General features: G+C 39.5%; 1 protein-coding gene across 10 annotated transcripts in view; it reads left to right on the top strand.

Annotated features, from left to right (window-relative positions):
- zgc:66433 (uncharacterized protein LOC321250 homolog) overlaps positions 1–19,147 on the top strand; it is an 89,277-nt gene extending 70,130 nt beyond the window's left edge. For 8 of the 10 annotated variants that reach the window (XM_038306269.1, XM_038306268.1, XM_038306270.1 and 5 more), the window contains 11 exons: positions 5,723–5,878; positions 7,286–7,391; positions 9,252–9,519; positions 9,622–10,141; positions 11,029–12,112; positions 13,977–14,080; positions 14,175–14,225; positions 14,256–14,457; positions 14,537–14,655; positions 15,755–15,818; positions 18,025–19,147. In XM_038306269.1, the coding sequence (XP_038162197.1) occupies positions 5,723–5,878; positions 7,286–7,391; positions 9,252–9,519; positions 9,622–10,141; positions 11,029–12,112; positions 13,977–14,080; positions 14,175–14,225; positions 14,256–14,457; positions 14,537–14,655; positions 15,755–15,818; positions 18,025–18,413 (3,063 nt within the window). In that variant the 3' untranslated portion in view covers positions 18,414–19,147. Of the gene's footprint in view, positions 1–5,722; positions 5,879–7,285; positions 7,392–9,251; positions 9,520–9,621; positions 10,142–11,028; positions 12,113–13,976; positions 14,081–14,174; positions 14,232–14,255; positions 14,458–14,536; positions 14,656–15,754; positions 15,819–18,024 lie in introns of all 10 variants that reach the window. The other 2 variants (XM_038306275.1, XM_038306272.1) reach the window with 2 other exon arrangements.
- The last annotated feature ends 2,741 nt before the right edge of the window (positions 19,148–21,888 follow it).

Below are 21,888 nucleotides of genomic sequence, written 5' to 3'. Positions count from 1 at the left end.
ATATTCTTGCCTCAAATTATCTTAAAATGTACTTTTATAGAACAATGGCAACAGAAAATAACTTTTAACTTAATACTCTGAGCTCTGTGAGTGCTAACCCGGAAGCTACTGTTGTCGCAGTGCATTGTGGGACGGCTGTCTCAAGCAAGGACAAGTCTGCTCTGATGCATGCTCATATTCTCAAATATATTAGAACTATGTGTTACAGTGACTGAAAGATACTTCACTCTCACTTTAAACCGTCATTCATCATCTTCAATTTGAATTAACATTAGCTTCTGCTAATGGTGTTAGCGCCAGCTATTCTAGTAAACAGTAGATCACAAGCAGATCTCATTTCTTTGCTTCAACAGATATCTCATGTGTAATTCGTTCATGAAAACTTTGAGGCAGTGACACAGTGTGTTTACAGCAGTCAAACACAATAAAATAAAAAAAACAACACTGCTAATGTTAGCATTCCTGTGTTTAGTCCATTCAGAACTAACTGCATCATCTACCTAGCCAACCCAGTCTCATGGGAAAATGTACCCCCACTACGTTGGTCCACACTGCAAAACGTAGTGGAGGTACATTAATGGCCATTTTTTTGTGGTACTGTTACGTTTCTTCTGCCTATACGCTTTCTATTGTTTTACGTCCTAGTCACGTGACTTTCAAGATTCCAGCTGGGAGAAGAAAAAAAATATATATATGGCTGACATTCGCTCATTTTTTTGTGGAAAGATTAATAACTTGAGTTTGTTTTTGCATTAAATTGAGTTTTGATTACATTTCTAGTGAGAAATGTATAGTTTGTTGCCAGAATATTTACTCAGGGAATGTACATATTCACTTGCTTGTTCGTTTCTTGCAAAGATTTTTCAAGATAATGTGAAACTGTAACATTTTGGTATAAACATGGCTGAGATTTCTCTAACTTTTAGTGGGAAAATCAATAAGGGGAAGGAAAATCATTTATTAAGAGGAAAGAAATTGAAAAATGGCAAAGGTGGAATGAAGATAAAAAGGAAGAAGGTTATATAAAGTACAAAAGTCAGTATTAAATAGAAATATTAATGAGAGAAACCGAAGGGAAGAAATAATAATGATCAGATTAAGAGTAGGTCATACTTATTTAAATGACAATTTATACTTAATAGGGAGGAAAAATAATGATAAATGTGAAGAATGTGGAGAGATAGAAAATGCAGATGTGTTGATGAACGGCAAAACATATGAACCTGAAAGGAAGAAATTGAAAAGAGGACAGGCCAAGAATGGAGTCTTAAAGGATTATTGGGAAATAAAGGAAATATAAAAGATATTTATAGATTAAGGAAAGCATTATTTATTTATCTTCAGAATACAAAATAAAAAAATAGAATTTAATAGATGTAAAACAATGTTGCTACACACTCATGAACAGTAGGTGGCGGTATGCCCGCCCCTTCCCTAGAGCCCGGTGGGATCGAAAACATTTTGAATGGAAATCAATGGGGAGAAATTAATAAACTTCTGGTCCCAGTCGCTCTCTGTCACTGATTCCAGATATGCTGGTTGTGTATTCAAATTGTTTTTCTTTTTTTTTTAGTTCCTCTTTGGTTAAAATCTGGTCAAAATCCATCAATGAGATCGCACCAAACAGGAAGTTAAATGCACAAAGGATCCGGTAGATTTCCAAATAAAACACATCGGATCTTAACCCATGATCCTTTTTTTTAACTAGTTTAATTAGTTTCTCCCGTATGCCACGACGTAATGCATTGATCTGAAAAACAACCTCAGACGCAACGCACGCAGTGGCGAGGGTTTGATCCGTCAGATGGAGTTAAATCACAAAGGATTCAATGTTGAATCGGGGCGGCAGCTAAATGCTAGGCGATGGGTAGCAGCCTAAACGTTGCAATTTCACATAATCCTGACGAGATCCGAAAAACGTAGCAAGCGGGTGATTATGTATGTTCACTAAGTAAATATTATGTAAATAAACCCTACACTTCTCGCTATAAATGTAATCAAAAACCCATTTAAATGCAGAAACTGATTGAAATTATTGATTTTCCCACTAAAAGTTAGAGAAATCTCAGCCATGTTTATACCAAAATGTTACAGTTTCACATTATCTTGAAAAATCTTTGCAAGAAACGAACAAGCAAGTGAATATGTACATTCCCTGAGTAAATATTCTGGCAACAAACTATACATTTCTCACTAGAAATGTAATCAAAACTCATTTTAATGCAAAAACAAACTCAAGTTATTAATCTTTCCACAAAAAAATGAGCGAATGTCGGCCATATATATATATTTTTTCTTCTCCCAGCTGGAATCTTGAAAGTCACGTGACTAGGACGTAAAACAATAGAAAGCGTAGAGGCAGAAGAAACGTAACAGTACCACAAAAAAATGGCCATTAATGTACCTCCACTACGTTTTGCAGTGTGGACCAACGTAGTGGGGGTACATTTTCCCATGAGACTGGGTTGACCTAGCATACGATGCTCAGGGGGAAAATGGCGACCCCCATGGGTGAAAAATGAGATCTTATATATAATTTTTACATATCACAAATAATTTTTCAGTTATTATGAATATAGCATATTTAGTTCAACTAGTTGTGGAGTTTAGTTCAACTAGTTGTGGAGCCTTTTAAGGATCTATTTAGTTTCTCTGCCGTTAATTTGGGTTCCAGTTACTTTTTAAAGATTTTATTAGCCTCTACAGGTTTGCTATTGTAGCTTCTGTGAGTAAAGTAAACAAAAATAGCCAGGAAGAGTTTGGGACTGTGTGTGTGGGGAGTTTTTTGTGTGGGACATGTGGCTCATGTGATTATGGTGGTGAAGATCTCATGATCTGAGTTTAAATATTGACCCATGGCTTTTGGATTTAGATAAAAGCATTCTTCATGTAGACGGACCTGCTTCCTTCTGAATCTACACACAACCACTGTCAGTTCTCATCATTTGTTCTCTCTTTTGCTCCGTTTCTATTTTCATTCTTGCAGGAATCATCTCCAGCTGCTCCCAAACAAACACTTTAGTCTTAAAACAAATCTGAACATTCTGCATGAACAGAACGCAGCTCTAGATGTGCTGAGAATTTAAGCGATCCTTTTCAGTCTTCCTGACTCCAGTGGAGGCTGGAGGCTCTGCAGCGCAGTATTACAAATGAGCATTTAATGATGTGCGGTTTTGGCAGCTATAAAATATTTGGCCCAATCGTTTTCCCAACTGGAAAGAGGGACAAATGGACAGCCGTAAAAAGAGACGGTCATTAAAAGTGTAGCAGTGACTTACTACAGAATAATAACTGTTTAAAAAGTATTCATTGCCCTGGATTGTTTTGTTTTTCTTAGTTTATGTAAAAAATAAAGCCTGAAACTTTTCACTTTTTGTAGTTTTATGTGTTAGATCAAAAGAATAGTAATAATTACTGGCAACCATAGTTATTTCACTCTATCAAAGAAGAAATACATATTTTTCTTTTTTTTATGACATTTCTTATTCAATGCATAATTTTAAATGTCATTTTTATTAAGTTATTTGATTGTGCTTTAAAAATAATATTGTAAGTGATAAAAAAAAATGTATGTTTGTATTATGAATTAGATAAATAAATAAATAAAATCTTTGTTTTTTTCTCTTTTTTTCAGACAAATATGCTATATTGTGGGTTGTTGTTGGTTTGGTTTCAAACCTTAATTTGCGTTAGTTTGAGGGTTTTAATAAGATACATTTTTTCTACTACTTTTAAAAGCAAAGAACATGTTTTAAAAGAGGAAATCTGAAGAAAATGTTTTTTTTATTCTAAAAGAAAAAAGGTATTAAAAAGAAATTTATTGTTTGCAAAATTTTTATTTTATTTTCCCTTTTTTTGTCTTTGTACCTTTAATGTTTTTTTTTTTTTTTCAACTTGTTTCGGGAGAAATGCGATTTGAAAATGGGATTTGAAAATAATCCGCAGTCCTCCAAATAAAATGTGAGAAAATTAAATGTAAAAAGTAAATGGATAAAAGAAATATATTTGAAAAAAAATGAAAATAAAAACAAATCTAATGAAATGTAAAAAGTAAATGGATAAAAGAAATATATTTGAAAAAAAATGAAAATAAAAACAAATCTAATGAAATGTAAAAAGTAAATGGATAAAAGAAATATATTTGGAAAAAAAATGAAAATAAAAACAAATCTAATGAAATGTAAAAAGTAAATGGATAAAAGAAATATATTTGAAAAAAAAATGAAAATAAAAACAAATCTAATGAAATGTAAAAAGATAAAGTTTGGAAAATAAAGTATTAAAAAAAACAGTTAAAATTTTAGTTTAAATGTGCATAGACACCATAAGTTACTCCGAAACCTTGTTTTGATTCAGAGGTTTTTTCAAATTTACTTTTTTTGGAAACTGCACTTTTAATAATATTGGATCACACTTCTCTCCATAGAAACATTTCAAATCGTAGTTTTGTTTTCTTCTGTTTCAGACAAATATGCTATCGTGGGTTGTTGTTGTTTTATAAAGAAATGCATAACACAGCACATTAGCGTGCTTCGGTAGCGCAGTGGTGGGCGCCTTACCCATGTATGAAGGTGTTAGTCCTCACATGTTCGAATCCAACCTGTGGTCCTTTGCCGCATGTCTCTACCCCTCCATCATACCCCGTTTTACTGTCAGCCTACTGTCCAAAAAATAAAATAACACTACCAATAAATCACTACCACAACGCAATGTACATAAAGATACGTAAAGTCAAGCACCCAGACTGCTTCTACATATATATCTTTTAAAAATGTTTTTCAGATTGTATTTTTATTGAAATAAGTTCATCGGTAGCTTGAGGTGGATAATTCTTCTTCCTTTTCTCTTCTTCCAGCTTGAAATTTACCTCTGCATTTAACCCATCTCCTTGGGGAGCAGTGGGCTGCCATCATGCAGCGCCCGGGGAGCAGTGTGGGGTTAGGGGTCTTGCTCAGGGTTTCAAAATTATTTTTCAATATTTCTGAAAATCTTTCTTTGACAGCATCTCTTTCCAACACAAACACTCATCTTTTGTGCAGTAAAGGGCTTCCATATGCTTAGTGTGATGCATGTATCTCTGAATGATGGTGGTTGTTTAAACGGATCCTCAATCTGCTCCTCTAACCTTAAATGGAAACCTGCATCCTGACCCACTCTTCCTCTTCATTTCATTTTTCTATCTTGCTCTTTTTTTTGTGCTTTGTTTTTCTGACCCCTTTTCCCCTGGTTTCCAGCCACAGTGGTTGGTATCACACTGACCTACTGTATGTGAGTCTGTGTGTTCAGGCTGCATTCCGATGGTAAGTTTTGCAGTCAGCATGTCTGCTTTTAGTTACAGCGTTCTGATTCGACACGCCTCTCTGGCTCACACTGTCATGTTTCTGTTTAGAGGTTATTTTGCTTTACATTTTATTCTCCACAAGCTAACCTCAACCCCCACTGCCCATTTGTAGGCTTTAACTGAATATAAAACACCTGTAACCTTAAAAATAAAAACTTCCCAAACCGGGATTTTGCTCTAATAGCCTTTTGGGTATGAGAGTGGATTTTTTCTTTTAAATCAGGGATTCTGTCTTTTTAAACTCGCCTGCATTGGCAGATAACAGGCTTCCCCAGAAGTAAATAAGAGGTTTTGCTGATAAATGCTGGTAAAGTGAGCCTTCTGTTAATAAGTTATGTGGGAAACACTTTGCTGAAACCTTCTGTCTCTTTCTGCCGCCAGCTGTCCTGCGCAGCCTCAAGCCGAGCCGGGAGCCCCCTGGTGGTTCCCGGGGACTTCAGCCAGCCGGCCAGTCCCTTCGTCTGTCTGGATAACTCTGCTGCAAAGCACAAGCTGGGCCTAAGAAACAAAGCCTGCAACAAGAGGAAACCTGCCCGAGTAAGACGTGCAGCGCCGACGATTATTTTAACACAAATGTTTAAAAAACAATTTTCTTATTAAATAAATGTATTTATTTTTTTTTAAAGACGCTTCTTTTAAAAACAAGATAACCTGCCCCTAGTGGTGGCATGCAAACCAACCCCATCCCAAAGAGGTTCACCACTTCGTCCGTTGCAATTTGCCTGTTTTCAAAACAAAAAACAAGGCTTTGTTAAGCTACTGTATAGAACCTCAAACTCAACGCTATTCCTGACATTTTGAATTGAATAAGCTTCTTGGATGGGAAGTGAAATGTATTCAATCTTGGAAACAAAGTCCAGTGGAGTGTTTTCAATTTTCTTTTTTTGGAATGCCCTATGGAGAACCAACTCTGCCTTATTTAGAAATAAATACAGAAAAAAAACCTCAATTAATAAATAAGTATACAAATAATTGCCCCCCAAAAATACAATAAACAAATAAATGTAGGTAGAAATAAATTATACAATGAGACATAAATGTATATATATCTCTTTTAATTAACTTCTTTATTTATTCGCCTTTGTGATAATTAGCTTATTTATTTATTGTCCATTATAATCTTCAGCTTTATTTAATACTTATTTTATTTATACTTATTATTTATGCTATAATATTTTTATCCATTTTATTCTTCCTTTGTATTTTTTTACTCTATTTATTTCTTCAACATTATTTATTTCTGCCTGTGGTTTTTATATTTCTGTCTGTATTTCTGCCTCATTATGCAAATGAGGAAGAGCTGTCTTAGAGGGTCATCATTTATGTCTCACTGTATAATTTATTTCTACCTACATTTGTTTATTTATTGAATTTTTGGGGGCTATTAATTGTATGCTTATTTATTTATTTAGCGTTTATGTATTTCTGTGTTTATTTTTAAATATGGCATAGTTGGTCCTCCATATTCATTCATCATTCTTTTCACCAAGTCCTCATCCCTCAGGTCTGCAGTTCTAATGCTGGCTTTAATCCTAAAGCATTTAGTTTCAGCTTTATTGTTTTCATTTCTGTCCTCCTTTAAAGCAGTTTGAGACCAATGTTTAAATTTATCTCACTGGAAAAAAGATATAGATATATTTTTGCTGCTTTATATTTTTAATGCTAACGGTTTCAGACCATGAGGAAAGGAGCCTGAAGCCCCAAACTTCCTGCTGAAGAGCTCAGCTGTTTGTTGCGCTGGTCTCTGATAGCTTGGGGACATAAAAGACAAGCAGAAGAATTTACTGACTGAATGTCTGCAAATGATGGACTTATCTCACTCTTAGTTTCTCTTTTTTTTTACTGAAAAGTTGTGTTTTGTTGTTTTTGTTTATTTTATGTGAAATGCATAAAAATGTAAGTAGACGTTGGTGATGCTAAAGCTGCTGTAACTTGTCTGTGCAGCGGCTGGAGCTGAAGGCAGAGGGTGACTCTGCAGTGGAGGAAGAATTGACTGTCTCCATGATAGAGGCTGAAGTTTTGGAGGAACAAGAACCACAAAGGGCCGAGGGTAAGAGCTGTTCATTTCTGATTCTCTAAACCAGGCATGGGGTAACCAGTTAAAAAATCAGCAGGGTCTGAATAAAGAAAATCAGTATATATATATTAATATATATATATATATATATATATATATATATATATATATATATATATATATATATATATATATATATATATATATATATATATATATATATATATATATATATATACAGGTGCTGGTCATAAAATTAGAATATCATGAAAAAGTAGATTGATTTCAGTAATTCCATTTAAAAAGTGAAACTTGTATATTATATTCATACATTACATACAAACTCATATATTTCAGATGTTTATTTTGTTTAATTTTGATGATTACAAATGACAACAAATGAAAATCTCAAATTCATCATATCAGAAAATTAGAATATTGTGAAAAGGTTCAAAATTGATGGCCCCTGGTGCCACACTCTAATCAGCTAATTAACTCAAACCACCTGCAAAAGCCTTTAAATGGTCTTTCAGTCTAGTTCTATAGGCTACACAATCATGGGGAAGACTGCTGACTTGACAGTTGTCCAAAAGACGACCATCGACACCTTGCACAAGGAGGGCAAGACACAAAAGGTCATCGCTAAAGAGGCTGGCTGTTCACAGAGCTCAGTGTCCAAGCACATTAATAGAGAGGCGAAGGGAAGGAAAAGATGTGGTCGAAAAAAGTGTACAAGCAAGAGAGATAACCGCACCCTGGAGAGGATTGTGAAACAAAACCCCTTCAAAAATGTGGGGGAGATTCACAAAGAGTGGACTGCAGCTGGAGTGAGTGCTTCAAGAACCACCACACACAGACGTATGAAAGACATGGGTTTCTGCTGTCGCATTCCTTGTGTCAAGCCACTCTTGAACCACAGACAGCGTCAGAAGCGTCTTGCCTGGGCTAAAGAGAAACAGGACTGGACTGCTGGTGAGTGGTCCAAAGTCATGTTCTCTGATGAAAGTAAATTTTGCATTTCCTTTGGAAATCAAGGTCCCAGAGTCTGGAGGAAAAGAAGAGAGGCACTTCATCCACGTTGCCAGAAGTCCAGTGTAAAGTTTCCACAGTCAGTGATGGTTTGGGGTGCCATGTCATCTGCTGGTGTTGGTCCATTGTGTTTTCTGAGGTCCAGGGTCAACGCAGCCACATACCAGGAAGTTTTAGAGCACTTCATGCTTCCTGCAGCTGACCAACTTTTTGGAGATGCAGATTTCATTTTCCAACAGGACTTGGCACCTGCACACAGTGCCAAAGCTACCAGTACCTGGTTGAAGGACCATGGTATCCCTGTTCTTAATTGGCCAGCAAACTCTCCTGACCTTAACCCCATAGAAAATCTATGGGGTATTGTGAAGAAGAAGATGCAATACACCAGACCCAACAATTCAGAAGAGCTAAAAGCCACTATTAGAGCAACCTGGGCTATCATAACACCTGAGCAGTGCCACAGACTGATCGACTCCATGCCACGCCGCATTGCTGCAGTAATACAGGCCAAAGGAGGCCCAACTAAATACTGAGTGCTGTACATGCTCATACTTTTCATGTTCATACTTTTCAGTTGGCCAACATTTCTATAAATCCTTTGTTTTTATTGGTCTTCAGTAATATTCTAATTTTCTGATATGATGAATTTGAGATTTTCATTTGTTGTCATTTGTAATCATCAAAATTAAACAAAATAAACATCTGAAATATATGAGTTTGTATGTAATGTATGAATATAATATACAAGTTTCACTTTTTAAATGGAATTACTGAAATCAATCTATTTTTTCATGATATTCTAATTTTATGACCAGCACCTGTATATACAGTATACAGCTAACTCTGTTTCTATCTGGGCCCCAGATGAGAGCGGCGATCAGCTGAAGCCTACAGTAGAAAGTGAAGAAGAAGAGGACGACGAAGACAGCGAAGCCAAGAAGGATTCCTCAGAATTCCCTCGGGTGGATAAAGAGGGAGAAGATGAGCCGGAAGCAGAGCAGGATGTTTCCCACGCCCCAGACGCTTCCTGTCCTCCAGAATCTCCCGTCTCCAGCCTCTCTGAGGAGGAAGCCTCTGATGATCAGCATGTTCACTCCTCCAGCTCCTCCTCATCCTCTCTGGACAGTCTCAGGTGCTTAGACATCACTTCCTGCTCTTGTTTCTCTGACTTGCAATGTTTTTTTATTGTTTTTTTAACCTCCCCTTAAATTGAACTTGTTTATTTTCCCTCTAGTGTCACACCAGAGCCCCCTGCTGGTCCGAGGGAGCATCTGACAGATCCTCCAGGCTTTTCAGATTCAGCTGATAACCAATATGAAAGTGACTCCTCTTCAGGAGAAGACATGGTGCAGGAAAGCAGAGAGGAGGACGGATCCTTCTTAGAGGAGGTGCTGAGCTCCTTGAAGGCCTCTCACTCCCCCGACGTGGAGATTAGAGGCTTTGATCTGGAGGTTGAGAAGACAGAGGAGAAACAGGTTGAAACTGATGAAAGAGTGGAGATAAAGGGAGAGGAAGCAGAAGTGGAGGATTTTGCTGGTTGTGAGGCTGCAGCCTGGTGTCCTGCCACGTCTGATCAGACCGCCGAGGAGAACGAGCAGCAGCAGCAGGAGGAGGAGGAGAGCGAAGAGGAGGAGGAGGTTCCTCTTAGTTCTCAGCAAGAGGAAGAGGTTGTGGTTGAAGAGGAGGTGAAAAGCACAGAGGAAGAAACTGAGGAGGAGGAGGAGATTATTGTGGAGCGATTCCTTCAACATAGCGTATGTATTTTTAGATATCGACCATAATGATTTAACTCCATTTAACCTATAAGCTCTTCAAATTTTTGTTTTAAAAAAATTTTGGCAGATTTTTACAGATTTATATTTCTTTTTGTTCTATTTTTTTTTAACTAAAATGTATTTTTCAGACTTTGCTTTCAACTTAAATTCTTTTCAGATTTTAAAATGAGATCTGGAAAACACATTAACACAATTCAAACACCTAATCTAAGAAAGATATTTAAGAAAATACAATTTATTAAATAAGTCATAGAATTAATAATAAAATCTGTTTAAAAAAAACATAAAAATACTTTATGAAAAAATTAAAAGCAATACATTTTATTTTACTTTTATTTTACTTATAAAATAAGTTAGAAAAATTAATTACAAAATCTATAGAACGTTTTTTTTTTTTTAAAGTAAAAACAATAATTTGAAAAAAATAATTTCAGAAAACAGATCTCTCAGACCTTTCAATAATCAAATAAACTGTTTAAAAACTGTAAAAAATTAAAATTTTAGAATATAAAATCAGTTAAAAGCAATTATAATTTCAGGTAAAAACTTAAATTTTTAAAATAAGAAAAATAAGTTCCTAAAATCTTTTATTTTACCAAAAGATTTTTCAAGGTTTTACATCTGTATTAGATTTTTTTTTTTATTTTTTTTTACTGAACGTGTTCTTTGATTGTAACAATAATGGAACAAATTTTACTCCATAGATTGGAGTTGATCTGAAATAGGATTGGTTCACCTGTTTGTTTGGCAAATAAAAACAAGTCATTGTTTTTATCACCTGCTAGAGACAGGAAACGATGATCTATACCTGAGGCTGCAGCCTGATGGTCGAATAAAAAGCTCCGCTTTACTCTCATGTCTTCCAGGACGAGGAGGAGGCAGAGGGAGGGGAATCGGAGGAAGAGAACAACGTGGTTTTATCTGAAACTGTAAGCCAGGAGGAGATGGAGGAGGGGCAGGAGAACCCGGAGGAGGAGAAGACAGAAACTGTTGAGGAAAGGTGGGAGGACAGGGAGGAAGAAGAAGGCGGTGCTAAAGTGGATGTGGTAGAAGAGGGAGAGGATGAAGAGGAACTGAGGGAGGTAGTCCATGAGTCGGAGGATGAGGAGGCTCAGAGGGGCTCGCCTCTTCAGGGAGCAGCTGAAGAAGATGACGCTGCCACAAATACAGACGATGGAGTACCTGCCAGGAGGGATGAGGAGGAAGAAATGTTGAAGGAGGACTCTGGACCTGAGGAGGAGGAGGAGGAGGTGATGCTCAGGGATCAGGAATCAGAAGATGAAGAAGAGCAAGAGGTGGAAGGAGGTGCTTTAGATGTAAATCAGGAGGAGCTGGAGCAGGAGAGGGAGGAAACCAGCCCCCTCATCTATGTGGATCCAGTAGAAGCTTCCTCCAAACCTCCTCCTTTACCTCTTTCAGAGTCACGCTCCTCCTCCCAGTCTGATGAAGCTCCCATCAGCTCCCCCAGTAAGACCAGCAGCTTAAACATCAACCTCGTCTCCCCCACCGCAGAGAAAACCGCCTCTCCACTGGAGCTCCGTCCGCCTGTCGCTGACCCAGCAGAGTCGGCTGAAACCGAGGAGCAACAAGAGGCTGAGAAAGACGAAGAAGAGCAGCGTTCAGAGCAGGAGGCCAGCCGTCCACCTCCTGCCGCCGTGCAGGAGGTACGATCAGAGAAGCCCACAGATCAGAGTAAAGCCCGCTTCACCGTCGCCCCCGCCTGGCAGAGGTTACAGAATGCCCCCTCTTCCCCGTCTGCTGGACCAGCCCCCCAGGACGGCGAGCTGGAGGCTGAGGGTTCGAAGCATCCGGAGCTGAAGGCAGAGCCCAGCAGCCCGGTGAAGGCTGAGCCGCTGCAGAGTCCAGGCAGGGGGAGGAGCTCAGGAAGCTTTACTTCCAAACTGCAAAGCTCCACACCGACTGAACCCCTGACTGCAGCAAGAACAGCAGGTGAGGGTCAGAACTCTGCTCAGAGAAGAACTCAGACAAGTCGTTTGATTAACACACACATTTTGAATGTTACATGTAGATTCTACACCGCAAGGGACTCATTTCAATAATATTGATATTTATGCTACGTTCAGACCGCCATGATAGAAGCAACAAAAGCAGCTGGTTTACATGCAAAGTCAATGGTTGACGCGCATCGAAAGGCCTGCAGCTGGAGCAGCGCATCAATGCATCTTCAAGCATCGGAGCATCTGAGGCGCATGACACGCCTCACAAGCAGCAGCTGCTGCAGTTATAAAAATGTAACGACGAGCTGCTCGACGCGCCGCATCAACCAATCAGAGAAGCTGATCTGGGAGCTGACAGCGAGACAGACACAGCACCACTCATCCAGATCGCTATGATCACTTCTATGAAACAGTTTATTAACGCCTAAATTAAATTTAAAGAAAACCTGTCGGTAAAATATGTTTGATTTTATTATCCTGGTGCCTGCTGTTTGGATTACGTTCATGAAAAACGCCTTTAGGCCGCTGCAAACATTAGCGGAGAAACCCCAAAGAAGCGATTGGGCCAGAGGCTGCTGTTAAAGTGGAATTACAGTGACAGCGCACGGCTCCGACAGAGAAATAATACTTGAAGGCAGGATCATAATCTTGATAAACTGACTACACAGACAATGTTTTCAGGTGGACTTTCTCACTTTAAAACATATTAGAAATACTTGTTACCCACTGATCACAGGAAATATAGCAAAGCCGCTCTCTGCCATTAAACACAGGAGCTGCAGAAGCATCAGACGCATCAGGACACTCTTTACTGGACGTGCTTCAGGAGCATCAAAGATGCTCTTAATGTGCATCTGAGCTTAATGTGCACAAGTATGAAGCATGCTGCTTCCAGTGCTTCTGAACGTAGCATTAGAAAAACACTTGAGACATTCTATGACTGTATTCTATGTATTGTTTCTGAAAAAGTTTTGATGAAAAATGTAGTTATGACCTATGATTTTATGTGAGAATCAGGGTAGATGTCACACCATGTGTGTTAGACAGGATGTTTCTCTATATGTGTACTTGTGCGTACTCATGTCCTCATGTGCTCGTGAAACGTCTTCAGCCGCAGCACTAGTACTGTTCCATTTCACAAGAACAGAAGACTTAGAACAAAGTCTCCGGATGTTGTTCTCACCCCTCCCTCTTTACCCAGCATGCATCATAACAGACTTGTCCGTTCTTGAGATTGACAGCTGTCCCAGCATGCACTGCAGCAGCAGCTTCCAGGGGTTAAAAGTTCTCTTTTCTGTTGCTGTCGTTCTATAAAACTACATTTTTAAATTATTTGAGGCGAGAACATTGAGCTTCACTATATGGCACATTTACTGATATAGTGTGTAATTTTAAATAAAGGGTCAGATCAGACTCGGACTGGGAATGGTTTTCGGCCCTGGCGTTTTTCCATCTACACCCCCCACCAAGACTTCTATAATGCGGTTTTACTGGCTTTGGTTAATAACACGGATGCAACATTTTTTACCTAAAGACAGCCATCCTAAAATGTGTAGATAAAACAATGCAATACAATAAACTATGCACGTAAGACGGGAAACATTAGACTTTAGATGCAAAACCCCATCATACACCGCAACATATTTTTGCAAAATATTTGAACATAAATTTGCCAAATATAAGAGGAACATTGTAGTTTGGACCCTACTGAAACTTCCTCTGTCAAAGACGATGTCCACATCAAATTGTTGTTGCCATGGTGACCTGCAGGACGATGTAAAGACTGGATGGGTTCTTACTGATTATTAATTCTAGTCTGTCTGCTAACTCCAGTTTGTTTTCTTTACCGCCTGCAGAGGGCGCTGCAGTGGCGGAGGCCAACCCCAACAGTCCTTTTGGAGTTCGGCTGAGGAAGACGACGGCTCTGCTGCGGCTCGGCTCAGAAGAGGCCAATTCAGAGGTGATGACGAAGCACAGGAATTAGAAAAATAATTATGCTAACTTTCCACTTCAACACATGATCATCGTCCTTTCTCCTGATTTTTTTCATTCAGCCTCAAGTTGAGTCGCCAACCCATATGCCCTCCTTTAAAAATGAGTCACCACAACCAATCAACAGAAAGCCCGCTCTCAGCCAACCAATCAGCAACAAGCCCGCCCTCAGCCAACAAATCAGCAACAAGCCCGCTCTCAGCCAACCAATCAGCAACAAGCCCGCTCTCAGCCAACCAATCAGCAACAAGCCCGCTCTCAGCCAACCAATCAGCAACAAGCCTGCCCTTCCTAAAAAACCAGAGGTCCCTGGAGACGCTGGAGTCAAACTGAGACGCATCTCAGGTCTGTGTCGCTGTCAGCGCTGCACGCTGCGCAGGTCGTAGCGCAGCTGCTTCCTCTGACCCGTCTTATCTCCACACAGAACCGGCTCCACCCCAAGGTGCTTCAGGTGGATCCGACCCTCCCAGCTGGATCTCTGTGGCCAAACAGAAACAGAAGGTCTATAAAGAAACCCCACTGAATGAGATCACAGTCAAGAAGGTAAATCGTAGTACTTGAATATGCTAAGAGTTAAGATAAGCTGCTGTTTTGGGTGTTTTCTGTGATGGATCAACATTAAAGGTACAGTGGAGGATGTTCTTTTTCCAGGTGGATCATCTAGCCTACGGAAACCGCAGCAGACCAAACCAGACGAAAGTGCGCATACAGCTCGGCAAAGAACTCATGCTCTTCCTCAACACTGAAGTCCTCAGACATTTTTCTTTCGTTGTTTCTTTCTTTGCACAGGTAAACAGCACATTTCTTCTTCTACGCTTGCATTATCGGCAGAGCAGACGCTGAATGCGCACTTTCATCTGGTTTGGTCTGCCGCAGTTTCCGTAGGCTCGTGAACTCGCAGGCGCGCGCTTTCAGGAAATCATATACACTACTGTTTATGCTCTAAAAACATTCTTAATGACTTCGTTTCGAGTAAATTCTGGACGCTACCCACTCAGGACACTTGGAATACATTGGACGAGCAGTATGGAGGAATATTGACACGTTTTTTGTGGACTTTTATGGACCTTTCTGTCTCGGGCACCATAGACCTCCATTATTTTAATGTCAGCAGACAGCAAGAAGCTTCCCAGATCTCCAGATGCATTTGAGATATCAAAAAAGTACTCCAGAGTGTTGTTCAGCATGGGGGTGAGTAGAAAATGAAGGCTAATCATGTTTTGGGTGTACTATTCCTTTAAGGCCGTCCTACGTCCTCGTCCCCATTTTCACTTACCAGTGGCGAGTCTGACATAGTGGTAACATTGAAAATCTTCTTTTGGAAAGTAAGTTGTATGAGCGATGCAAACAGTAATTTTTAAACAGAGCGTGCAGAGGAGAGATGGACTCGTGTATGCTCTCGCAAGCGTTTAATAGGCGTTCCCTCTCAGGAGTGGGTACACGGTTGTGCTTGTGCATTTTGTTTTAAGTGGAGAGGGCGGGTCTTTTAAAAAATTTGCGAAAATCCTCCATTATACCTTTAATGTTGCATGAATGTGATTTTTTTTAAATATTATTTCATAACCATTTGAAATCCACATATCCTTTATCCTATAATCCAATGATTAATAAAATATTCTAATTGAGCTCTTTTTGTCATCAGGAGGAACAGGAGAAAAAGCCGACGAGTCTGAGTAACATCAAATCGGTTGGAGCCTCCAGCAAAGGTTAGCGCCTGCAAACACAGCCTCTGCTGCACACATCCTAACTACAGCTGAAATGGACTGAAATCTTTGCACTTCCTGTTTGTGCAGCTTTGTTGTCTAGAGCAGGCGTTACCAAAGTTACAATAGCATCCATCAGTTATATGGAGGTTCAAAATAAATTATTGCATATATGAATATTATAAAACAAATGAATGTAACCTTTATTTATTTAATGTATTGTTCAAATATTAAATATGCAATTAATTTATAGAAAACCAAATTAAATAATGAATTGATCAACTAAAGTATCTAAATTACACTTTTAGATCCATGCAGAAAAGACAAAATGTAATTAAAAATGTTTTATTTATTTTTTAGTTTTTACGGCACTAGTGGCTCATATTTCTGACCGTAAGCTGACAGGAAAGGGGGATGAGAGAGGGGGAGAGACATGCAACAAACGACTACAGGTCGGATTCGAACCCAGGTCGGCCAAGTCGAGGATTAAGGCATGGGTCGTGCGCACTAACCACTACCCCACCTGTACGCCTATCATTAAAAATATTTATGAGAAATGTATAATTATTTCACTCTATATTTGCAAATAGTTTAAAGGAGGTCATTTGTCTTTACTAATGTTATTTTTGGGGTCAGCCAGAAATCTTTGGGAACCCCTGGTTAAGAAGACTTCTCACTGAAGCAATGCTGCCCTCGTGTGGCCAAAGCCAGCTAATGAATCTGAATGTTTTTGTGGAATAGAATAGAATAGACATTCCCTTTATTTTCACACAATGAGGAAATTCTGGTGTTTACAGCAACAAAAAGATTATTAAAAAATTTGGTCACACGCATGCGGACATTAGAAAAACGTATAAAAATAACATAATAGTGAAGATTAAAAAAATAAACAATAAAATACTGTACTGTGAAGTGTTCTAACATTATATAACTGTGCACCCGGAGAATAAATAACCATTATACAGCTATGAACATTTTTACAGTAATGGATATTTAAAAATAGCAGCAACATTAAAGATGTGCAAAATGACAGCAGCATGTTATTTAACTAAGATAGAAACTGTGCAAAATCAGCCTGAATGCAGCAACTTATTGAGGTTGTTGGGAACAGTGGTGGATATAAAGTCTTCCAGCTGCTGGGAGGAAGGATCTGTGATAACGCTCCCTGGTGCATTTAGGGTGCAGCAGTCTGTCACTGAAGGAGCTCTGCAGTTCTGCAGCAGCTTCATGCATGGGGTGGGAGACTTTATCCAACAGAGATGTTATTTCAGTTAGTGCAGGAGGTGGGAAACTAAATGATCCTGAGTCCAGAGGGCATCCAGTCACAGAGCTGGCCTTCCTGATCAGCTTATCCAGCTACAGATAAGCCACTGCTCCAACAGGCAGCTCCATAAAAGACGGCTGATGCTACAGCAGAGTCATAGAAGGTCTTCAGGAGCGCCCCCTGCTCTCCAAAAGACCACAGCCTCCTCAGCAGGAAGAGTCTGCTCTGACCTTTCTTATACAGAGCCTCAGTCCAGTTTGTTATCCAGATGAACATCAAGGTACTTATTAGAGTCCACTATCTCAATGTCCGTTCCCTGGATGTTCACCGGTGTCAGTGGGGTGGATCTGCTTCTTTTATTTGCTTATCTATCTGCTTATTTTTATATATGCAATACAAAGAGATTAAACATCACTACTATCAATGCAAAGATATGAAAAATATGCTAAATATATGTGCTAATGAAGATTCTCAGTCATCCAGGTCAGAGTTATACTGTAAATGTTTAAAAAACAATCCCCTGGACTTGCTTTCCAAGGTTTCGAGACATTTGAATTGAGAAAGCTTCCTGGAGGGGAAACGAAACGTCTTGAAACCTTGGAAACCAAGTCCAGTGGATTGTATTTTAAACTTTTACGGAATGCGAAATATATGGGATGTACGATGTGAGCATGTGGGCCTCAGTGTAAATTGCAGTAAATGTTTATTGTCCATCAGTGGTTAGAATATTACTGGTTACTGTCTGCACTGTTCTTAGTCTGTTGGTTGTTGTTCTAATGTTGCTGTAGCGCCCCCCTGAGGGTGAAAGGTCAAACTGTCCAGAGCCAGGGTGGGACCAGTCTCTGGTGATCTCCTTGGCTCTGCTGTGGCAGCGGGAGGTGTTGCTGTTGCCTCACCATTATTAATAATCATCATTTAGTCTAAATCTTTATTTTTTTCTTTCAGTTGCCGTAGAAAAGGAGAACAGAAGGACCCTCTCTGTTGCGACCCCAGTACCACCTCAGACACCCAAACCCCAGGCTCCCCCCACCCCAGCGAAGCCCACACCCCACACAGAATCGCCCCGGATGCCCCCCTCCTCTCCCGCTCCAGCATCCATACCCTTGAAGTCTCCAGCTTCCACGACGCCGTCTGTTCCCTCCAAACCCCGCTCACTCACCTCCCCGCCCTTTTCACCATCGGCCGTCCCAGAAAAGCCCGCCTCTAGACCCTCGGCGCTCTCCCGGCAGGGGGGCTCGCCTTCCACTACTCTGCCGCAGGACGAGCCACCCTGGATGGCGCTCGCCAAGAAGAAGGCCAAAGCCTGGAGCGAGATGCCGCAGATTGTTCAGTGACGGGTCGATGCTGTAGGCTCTGGTAGATGACGCTGCGTTTGGCTTCAGGCTTTCTGATTGGACCTGCAGCCTCTGATTAACCTCTTGCTTCGCCACCGCCATGCTGTCCGGATGCTGTATCCAGATTACTTTTAGCCCTATTGCTGTCAAATACGGTGCCTAAAATGAGATGAATAACAGGAAACCACTCAGCTGTAAATGTTAACTTTATCTAAATCAATAGACCAGACCAGGTCTGCTAAGGACGCATGAGAGGAAAACATCTTGGCGGCAGCAGAAAGACGAAGGGGAAAGGTCAGGTTCATCCTGGAAGGAGCGGACATATTACAGAAAGTCTTCCAGGATCACTAGTTGCTCCCTAACATTATTTACAGAAGCTAAACTAATGATTGCTGCATCAGCAGGTGCAGGTTATTCATTCTGATGTCAGTAGATTCTATTTTTACTGTATTTTCATTTTTTTTTTCTAGGAGTTTCTGTTGTTTTCAGTTCTTAAACCACAGGATACATGCTAACATCCCACAGACGTGATCTCTCCTGTCCAGTAGTGAAAGGGAGCGGCTTTGCACCACCACTCAGTTTCAGTGATTAGGGTGATGGTCAGGAGGAGAGCAAGAGACTTTATGTCAAACCGTAACTATAAATGTGTTCCATTTTTTTATTTTGTATCGCCTTTGGAGAAATTGTCTTGTACATAAAATGTACAGTTAAAAAAAAAAACGATAAAAACAAATGAGTGTGTGTGCGTCTTCCTTTTAGATCTGTTTTGAAGGAAAATAAAACGTGCATTACAAATGTTTCCCACAAGAGGGGGGACTGAGTCTTTGTTCAGCAAATCTTGAGTTTATAAGTCCAAAGTCTGAAAATTAAAATTTTCAAGTCCTTTGGAGTCTTTTTAACAACTTTGAAATTAAATTTTAAATGTAAATAATTGACTGTGTGCTTTTTAGAGTACTTATTAATATTCACAGATGATAAAAACCAGTGCGACATTTGCAAATAAGGTTAGCTAGACTCAAAAAATAAAAACTAAACAACGATCTGTTGTTCTTTGGTCAAAATTATCAAAATATCCATATTTTTTTAATAAGTTAGATAAATTATTTCAATAATTTCTGATTCAAATAATTTCTTTGCAATTTATTATAAATTGTTTCGCGGTTCCCAAAGTAGGGGTTTGGGGGCCCCCCTAGGGCATTCATGAGACATCTCTATATCAGTAGCTGTATTTCCATTCAACTGAAATCTAAATTTTAAGCAAACTTTTAAAGGGTTGAAGAAAAATCAAATTGGAGGCGTTTCCTTTTTGTTAGAACCGAATTACCAAGCACAGCAAAGCGTAATCATATGTCGCCACGCTTGGCTTCAGTAAACAGGAAGTAAAGGCTGCAATCCACTGATCTCCATTGATTCACTGAATTGCTGATAGGCTGAAATAAAATGAAGTCACCTTGGTATTATTTGCAATACTAGGCATTTAATTGGCACAGGTTGTGCTCTTTATATAGACTGTAGGCCCCCACAGAGAAATGATACTTCCAGATACAAACTCTTAAAAATTTCAGAAAGGTTTAGTTTCTTTTACTTTTTCAAAAACAACCGACTGTGTGCCTCGTTTGCCTTTTTTAGTTGTACTACATACTCCCTGCTTCACGTGGCTGTGACCAACACCAGGGGTGTATTTAGGAAATTTGGGTCCCTAGGCAAAGACATGCAGGGGGCTCTTTGAATTGAAAAGACAGACCCATTATACAGATAGAGAAATTTTAATAGAATAGACATACATTATTTGTTCTAGGTTTGGTCCCTCTCTTCTTGTCCCTTTTCTTGTTGTTTTCCTCGCTATATTTTGTACTCAGCTGACTTTTCATGCTGTCTCAAAAGGAATGAAAGATCTTGTCCAATCACTAAGCTCACTTAGCTGATTGCTCCTTCCTGTGTTTCCAAAAAGGCGACGGCAAAAGTAAATAACCCAGTCCTTCTTTTCACTGTAGACAAGCCATGATCTGCTTCTCTGTTCTCCATTTTTCATTTGGATGAAATAATAGCTGCATGAATCATGACAGCAGACAAGATAGAGGAGAGCAGGAGGCGGGGTTACCAATCTACTGGCTCTGGAGAGCAGAGTTTGCTGCTTTTAGATGTTGTCTCCAAAGTCTCCAGTAGCAGAAAAAAGACACTAGATTTGGCACTAGGTGCTTTTTTGAACCAAAATTACTAGAGGCGTCTGAAAAGTCACTAAATATAGTGATAAAAGTGCTAAGTTAGCAACACTGCTCTTCGCACCATTTGTTTTCAAATGGTTTGCTGCTGTCTGTTTGGACCTTTCTGAACATGTGAAGCAAATGGACTGATCCAATATGGTGGACACTGAAGGCGGGGGCTGAGACACACTTAATATCATAAGTGTTCTGATGGCATTTTAGAGAAATTATTTTGATAAAAAAATAAAATAAAAAAAAACAATGTGCACAAATGAGGAATAGTTGTATTAACCATACATGTAAACAGAGTTGTATGGGGCCCCCAGGAACTTGGGGCCCTGGGCAACTGCCTAGTATTGTCTAATGGTAGATACGCACCTGACCAAGACACCTAGCTGAAGAATTTTCAGCTCAGAAAAGTTTTGGTAGAAGATTGAACGTGATGTCAATTAAACTTTATTCTCTTAATACCCCTGAAGCTCTGGCTTTTCCGAACAAATTGTTCTCACTCACTCATTTTTCACTCAGTTGAAATAAATTATACATCAAAACGTAGGGATTTTTGTCAGGATTCAGGAAATATAACCCTCATTTGTATGGTAGTTTTTAGTAGTTTTACTACACTGTCTTGCTTGTATTAAATAAATCTTATAAAGTCTTTGCATTTGATTTTCATACCCTGCATGTTTAGAAAACAGAACAGGAAGCTGCAACAACTGAGCCGTCTACTTGCATTCTCCAGATGTCTTTTCTGGGTGAGTTAGGTAACGCTGCTACTGGCTGGCCTACTTCTGGCACCTGCACGGTCCCATTCACATGGAGGCTTCAGCCAAGATTTAGGATGCGCGTGTGCCTGTGCCAAGTATCCATGGTGATGACTAGTAGTAGTTGACCTTCTCATGTTTCAGGTTGTATAACCATAACCGCCATTTGGCAAGAATCAGACAAGTGATGGGGTGAAATCCGAATCCCCTAAAGGCACTGACGTCTAAGGGGATTGTTTAAAGGTTTGGAAAAACAGAAAATTAACACTTGTGCTCTGAAAAACTGGAGGTTAAAAGTTAAAATGAACGATGGATTAACTGGCAACAGTCAGCTGCAGCTACAATGCAGTTACAAACCATAACCTGACAACTGAATCCAAATGGACCAAATCAAACAGGTAAATGCTGATTAGTGGGAAGCAGCGTTAATGTTGACATGATGCAGCATATTGACAAAAACAGTGTTTCACTCCTCAGGTGGTTGGATTGCTGAATGTATTACTCTCA

Source organism: Cyprinodon tularosa, unplaced genomic scaffold, assembly GCF_016077235.1.
Source record: "Cyprinodon tularosa strain WSP-4 unplaced genomic scaffold, ASM1607723v1 ctg578, whole genome shotgun sequence".
NCBI classification, from domain to species: domain Eukaryota; kingdom Metazoa; phylum Chordata; class Actinopteri; order Cyprinodontiformes; family Cyprinodontidae; genus Cyprinodon; species Cyprinodon tularosa.
Note: the sequence above shows the minus strand (reverse complement) of the source record. Positions and strands in the feature narration are given on the sequence as shown.